Below are 6,323 nucleotides of genomic sequence, written 5' to 3' on the forward strand. Positions count from 1 at the left end.
AATGAAACGGAACTCCTAGCAATTGACAATTCAAAGATGCAAGAAGCACTAGAATTTAGAAACCCTAATGAAGCAAATTTTAGCAGCCCAAGAATAAGGAATTTATTTTTTTTTTAACCCTAATCAAAGAATAAGGTAACCCTAATCAAATAATAAGGAAACCCTAGAAAACAATGAGAAATTTGATAGCCCTAGGAAGAAGGAAATTTTTGCTCTTTTTCTTCTTTTTTTATAAGCAATGCAAGAATTAAAAGATAGAATTAGACCTGATTGAAAATCTTGCTCTAAATACCAAATGATATGAATCCACAGAATTGGAATCCCTTGAACCCACAATCAATTTGAAAACTCATCCAAAAAAGTCAAATCAAGTCAATGGATGGAGATTAATCTAGACCCGTTGAGTATAAAATATAATCACAATGAATTAGTTAATTTTTAAATAATTAGACTTTAGTTACAGTAACTTTTAAAATAATTTATAAATTTAAAAGTTATTGTAAATAAACTAAATATATATTTTAACAATTATTTTTCTTTTCTCTTTCTCATCAACCGCTTGGATTTTTTTTCTTTTTATTTTTTCTAGTTAAATTATGCAGTTATTTAATCTCCTTTTGGTATGTTATAAAAGTTTATCTACTTCATATGAAACAACATTAGTTTAATTAGAAATATTATTATCGTTTTTAATAGATGTCAAAACGTTTCAATATTTTTAATTGTTGGGTGAAGAAATTAAAAATAAAACCACATTTTCGATATTTTTAATTGTTGGGAGTTGCTGCATAAATTCTTTGTTCGTTCGTATGTTGTTTGAATATTCATCATCATGTGCTGATGTGCTGAGCCGAGATGTGAGAAGAGTTGGGGTACGTCTTTTTCTAGACTGGAAAATTAAATTGCACGTTGGATTGGAATACAGAGAAAATTCGGTGAGAAGAGTTGCCAAAAACTACTATATATATAATTATATGTTATGTCAAATTGGTGTTGTACTACTGTACGTAATTAATTTTAAAATTCCTTAAACAAAATTATTAATTGTGTACTGGAAAGTAGCTAGCTAGAGTGTGGACCAGGAACGTCCGCATGCAGGAGGAACGGGTGGTGGAAATTGAGGTTAAGTTTGATGACATGATCAAGTTTGACATCACTACATACAATGCAGATCAAGCCGATTTCATTTCTGAAACGTGCATGTAACTATATATGATCGTCACGTGTACGTTAGCATGCATTAATGCGCGCGTCTTTGCTTCTGCAATACTCTGCATCTACTTCTTCGCTGCTCCATTTGCATCTTCTGCGATGGGTCTATTTTCACCATCCCCATTAACACTTATATGTATACTCCACTATTTAAACATAAAAGATATATCACTTTGGGTCTCCAAATCCAATTTGTTGACTTCAGTATATGCTCCAACTTCCCTAACCATATGGACTGGACTTACCTAAAAGTTAAAAGTTCCAAGCAAAAATAATAGTAATAATACTAACAACAACAACGACAATAATAATAGTAAAGATAAAGAAAGTGTCCAGGCAAAAAATAGAATGACATGTCCTACAAGAACAAAAGATAATGACATTACAAGTAAAAAAGAAATATAAGAAATAACAGTGATATAAAACTCCATTGAACATTGACCAGATTTAAGGCAAAAAATGAGCCATATACCAACCAGGTCCAACCCATTTTCTCTGCTAAAGTTATGACAAACACAAACACAAACACAAGCTCAAACACACGCACGCAGCATTATAAGAATATTAGTCGGGAGACTAATCTTGAGAATCACCAAGACTTTTCACTCTGTTTCTTATTTTGGTTGTTTTTCTCTCTGGTTTTGAGCTGCAACTTAACTTAAAAGTTACTCTTTGATAGTTACTTTTGATAGTAAAATGTGAGGAAGAGAGAGTGCCGCTGGCTTACCTTGAGGAAGACGGCGAGCCTAGAGTGAGTGCTCGGCGACGCTCTTTGTGCAGGTGGCGATGGCGTGGAGGAGACTGGCGGTGTGGGGTGGCTGGCTTGAGGCCCATGGTGGGGAAGACTACTTCCTCTGTTTCGGGGGTCAAAAAGAGGGGTACCTGTGATAACCCGCTCATTCTTTCTTCTTTAATTACGAGTTTCGATCTACGTGCTGAGTCTCGATGGCGTGTTAAAAATGAAATCAAGCAGATTTTAAAGCAATTAATTATTTATATATGATATTTCCAATAACGGACTAAATTTGTTTTTAAAATAACACAATTATAATATTTTGATGAGCTTCAAAAATATCATAATTGTGAAAAATTATTTTAAATTAATATATTTTAATTATTTAAAATAGTACGAGATTTAAATTTATATTAAAAATTTTAAATTAATTTAAATAATTTTATTCTCTTCAAATAATTAACGAGACTTTATCATTTTAATTAATCCATCGTCCTCACATGGACTCTACGTTGTATAAATTGTCGTTGATATTTCTTTCGCTCGTAAACTTACAAACTTTTTTCTAGCCGCCTAAATTGCTGAAGCCTCGGTCCTCACATAGACTCTACCTTGAATAAAAGTAGCCGTTGAAATTTCTTCCGGTCGTACGTAAACTTCCAAATTCTTTTCTAGCCGCATAACTTATTTCTCTAAATTACGTTGGAAGAAATTTCCTCCAACCTATTTAGAAAATAATATATTATTTTGATATAAAAATAAAAATATATAAATTTTAAATAGTAAAAAAATTATATATTATTTAGTTGACATATTATTTTTTACAACAAATTAACGATTACATGTAACCTAAGCAAACAATTGCTCTCTTTTTCTTTTTCTTTTTTTTTTCTTTTTTATATATATTTATAATTATATATATTATTAATTAACTAAGTTGTGTTTTAACAATCCTTATAAATCACATGCATGGGGTGCCTGGCAATAATAATATTTAAATTTAAAATAGTTACTAAAATTAATGATGTATTAAAATTACACTATTTAATTAATTTTCAGATTATTTCACGGCACTTAAGGGCAGGTTTGGTAGATGAGAATTCTCATCTCAAACTCAAAATCACAAAATATAATAAACAATTCAACTTTTTCAAATCTCAATTCAACATTTTCAAATCTCAAAACAGTAATAATATTAAAAAATAATATTTTAAACTTTCATCTCAAATTCAAAATTCTCATCTCTACCCTCAAAAGTCATGATGCTTTAACAGTGATGGCACAAAACCTATTCTTGGGGAACCAGATTCACTATAATATTTTAGTTTTGATAATTTGGAGATTGAGGATGAAAACCTAATTTCAAGAAAAGGAAAAAATGTTCGAGAATATCATTTAATTTTTTCATTTAATAAGATTTGGTCAATGATTATCAAAATTGTGTCAAGTCATCTATCTCTATAATTAGATAGTAAATAATAAAAATATTATTATTGGTTTTAACTGAAGTCAAAATGTTTCAGTAGATAATTTGGTCTCTGCCTGGAGTTGTTGCATAAATTCTTTGTTTGTGTTTTCATGTTCATTTGTTTTTTTCCTGCTGATCATGTGGTGAGGCACGTAAAAGTCATGATGCTTTAACAGTGATGGCACAAGACCTATTCTCGGAGAACCAGATTCGGCCCCTCTCCCCTATATAAACAAAAAATAAAACAGTCTGCATGACCTACCATTAAGACAATTATGCTCTGGTGGTTCAAGACTACTAACAAGAATAAAATTGAAAGGAAAGGGGGCAAGGCAAATGGTCTATCTTACTGGGTCAAGACTACTAACAAGAATAAATTTTTTATATTCATACAGGGACAACAACTGTAAATGAGAATAATTGATAGAATTTAACGTTTTAAAAAAAATTCAAATTAAATAAATTGAGAACAAAAAAATGTGAGAACTTAAATTTTAAATGAATTGAGAGAATTTCTTCATAATATAAGGGTTATTGGTAAAATATATAAATAAAATTATCATTCCTTCACTACTACGACAGAATAATTATTGATGGGATCCGACCAGTACTATATATCTCTATAATTAGATAGTATATAATAAAAATATTATTATCATTTTTAATTGAAGTCAAAATGTTTCAATACTTTTAACTGTCAGATGAAGAAATTAAGATGAAAACCACACTTTCGAAAGGAAAAAAAAAAAATGTTAAGAGACCGTCATGTTTTGAATCATGTGGTAGTTAATAACTTGGTTTGTGCCGGGAGTTGTTGCATAAATTCTTTGTTTGTGTTTCCATCATGTTCATTTGTTTTTTTCCTGCTGATCATGTGGTGAGGCGAGATGCATCATCACCAGCCCCCACGTGATTATTTCTCTAACTAGATTAATAGAAAGAAAATAATAGTATGATTATCAAATATACTCACTTATATATTTTTATCTTTTTAATGGTTAAAAAAATGACTATTAGTGAGTTTTTAATGGGAATTCATACAAAGAAATGCTACACATCATCCCACACCACACACTTTATATATTAAAATAATATTTTCTATTTTTTTTATTTTTTATTTCATTTTATTCTTATTAAACTAATTAAATTATTTTATTTATCATCTACACACTACATATTTATTATAGAAAAAATGAAAAAAAAATTAAAATAAGTGTAGTGTGTGAAGTGTGAGGATGATAAAAAGAATTTTCCATTCATACGTACAAAGCTAGAATTCTCTCGATATCAACACAAAGACATTCTTTGAAATCCACATTTTCGTTGATAAAACTTTTGAAAGTCTCTGCTATCAACAAAACTCAACAATTGTTAAAAATAAATGAGGGATAATGAATCCAATATATATATATATATATATATATTTTAAAGCATTACTAGTATGCTTTTTACCTTGAGGTGCATCATATCCATGTTGCCTCAACAGTCTAAACTCAACAGCTGTGGCATATAAACTTTGCTTCTTGCAAACATCACCACTATGATGAATATTGTAATTGTTTTCCAATATCCTCCTTATTTCATCCTCAAAGTGATAAGATACTCCAAGTCTTTGCAAGATATCAATAAGCTTGAGGGGCTCCATCACTTTATGAAACATCATTGCTACTTCTCCCTTAAGCTTACCTATCTTTTGTGTGAATGACGCCTCCTACAAATTAAACCAATTTTGGGATAATCCAACAATAATTACGAAAACAACCGAGACAAACAACAAGAAAATAGAATCGCACACTTTACCACATATTTGCTTCTTAATGATTGGATGTAATCATAATGCCAAATGGTAGGATGGTAATTTGCAGATCGTCGAACAATATTGGTTGAGTCAACATTTGAGTTTGCAACGAGAGCCATGCTATGGAAAGGATGAGGTGCATCGCCACCTTTCCCTCTTGTTTGTTTGGATGGGAACAATGTCGCGGGTCTGCAATTTTGGATTGAATCAAGAATGGTAAGACACATTGTGTAAGCCATTAGGGAAGCTTTGCTTTCGTGATTAAATGGATTGTCGTGGAACATATGCTTAAGCCTTCAAGCATATGACCTTTTATAGCGATCCGTGGGTGGCTATCTTAGTGACGATATTAAGGCCACGCTCTGTACAAGTTAGCTGTTTCAATGAATCTCATGGTGAAGCAGTCAAAGGTGGCGGCAAAAGAGGGTTGGAAGCTACTTATATATATTGGCATCTAATATATAGTTAGTAAAAATGATAATTCATTAAGAATTTTTCAAAGCCTGTACTGGCTATGATAAGACTAGTATACGAAATAAATTGTGTAATTAGAAATGACGTATTAAATTTATTTTGGAGAAGGTGTTATAGTTCCATGGAAAATTCAATCAAACTTGTAGATTTGTCACATGCAATTTGATCTGTATTTACAAAAGAAGAACTGCAATCATCTGATCAAAAGTCATTGATGAAGATCTTCATGTTCTTTTTATCAAGATTCTTGATTAGATAGTCACATATCAAAAAACCTGTCCAAATTGATTACTGATCATCAGAGGGGCGAGCACCAGTGCTGGCGCAAAAAGGGTTTCACACACCTATGGAGAAGGGAGGGGTAGTGAAACTGAGATCCAATGGATCCAGGGGTGAGGTGTCTAATTTTTAAAAGTGTAAGTCTTGCATATTTATTTAAAAATAAATAAATAAAATCTATTCTGTCTTATCTCATACCCCAAACCTGTCATAACTCTCAAGCTGTGCTTCCCAACATGAGTCTTCGAAAATTGCTGAAGCCTCGGTCCCCACATGACATCTACCTTGTATTTTTCTAGCCGCCCTACTTATTTCTCTAAATTAGGTTGGAAGAAATTTCCTCCAACCTATCTAGAAAA

At 31.3% G+C, this 6,323-nt stretch overlaps 1 protein-coding gene across 4 annotated transcripts; it reads right to left on the reverse strand.

Annotated features, from left to right (window-relative positions):
• Nucleotides 1-735: 735 nt before the first annotated feature.
• On the reverse strand, nt 736-5,606 carry LOC122293389 (myrcene synthase, chloroplastic-like). 4 transcript variants are annotated; one of them, XR_006237257.1, is made up of 3 exons: nt 5,214-5,606; nt 1,940-5,124; nt 736-1,457 (listed from the first exon to the last, which is right to left on the reverse strand). XR_006237257.1 is itself a non-coding variant. In XM_043101947.1 (3 exons), the coding sequence occupies exons 1-3, from the start codon at nt 5,493-5,495 to the stop codon at nt 1,435-1,437; spliced, it is 564 nt and encodes a 187-aa protein (XP_042957881.1). In that variant the 5' UTR covers nt 5,496-5,601; the 3' UTR covers nt 755-1,434. The 4 variants fall into 4 exon arrangements, 3 of the variants coding, with proteins under 3 accessions (XP_042957881.1, XP_042957879.1, XP_042957880.1); XM_043101947.1 differs by having other exon boundaries at nt 755-1,457; nt 4,866-5,124; nt 5,214-5,601; XM_043101945.1 differs by lacking the exon at nt 736-1,457 and having other exon boundaries at nt 1,569-4,758; nt 4,866-5,124; nt 5,214-5,604.
• Nucleotides 5,607-6,323: the final 717 nt, after the last annotated feature.

The sequence above is a fragment of the Carya illinoinensis genome, chromosome 14, assembly GCF_018687715.1.
Source record: "Carya illinoinensis cultivar Pawnee chromosome 14, C.illinoinensisPawnee_v1, whole genome shotgun sequence".
In the NCBI taxonomy this organism is placed as follows: Eukaryota; Viridiplantae; Streptophyta; class Magnoliopsida; order Fagales; family Juglandaceae; genus Carya; species Carya illinoinensis.

What these genes read in the sequence shown, in the direction of transcription:
- LOC122293389 (XM_043101945.1), bottom strand. Translation starts at nt 5,495, where the DNA reads ATGTTCCACGACAATCCATTTAATCACGAAAGCAAAGCTTCCCTAATG. An exon ending in CATTAAGAAGCAAATATGTG is followed by an intron (nt 5,125 to 5,213) that starts GTAAAGTGTGCG and finishes TTTAATTTGTAG; the next exon opens with GAGGCGTCATTCACACAAAA. An exon ending in TGGATATGATGCACCTCAAG is followed by an intron (nt 4,759 to 4,865) that starts GTAAAAAGCATA and finishes TGTTGATAGCAG; the next exon opens with AGACTTTCAAAAGTTTTATC.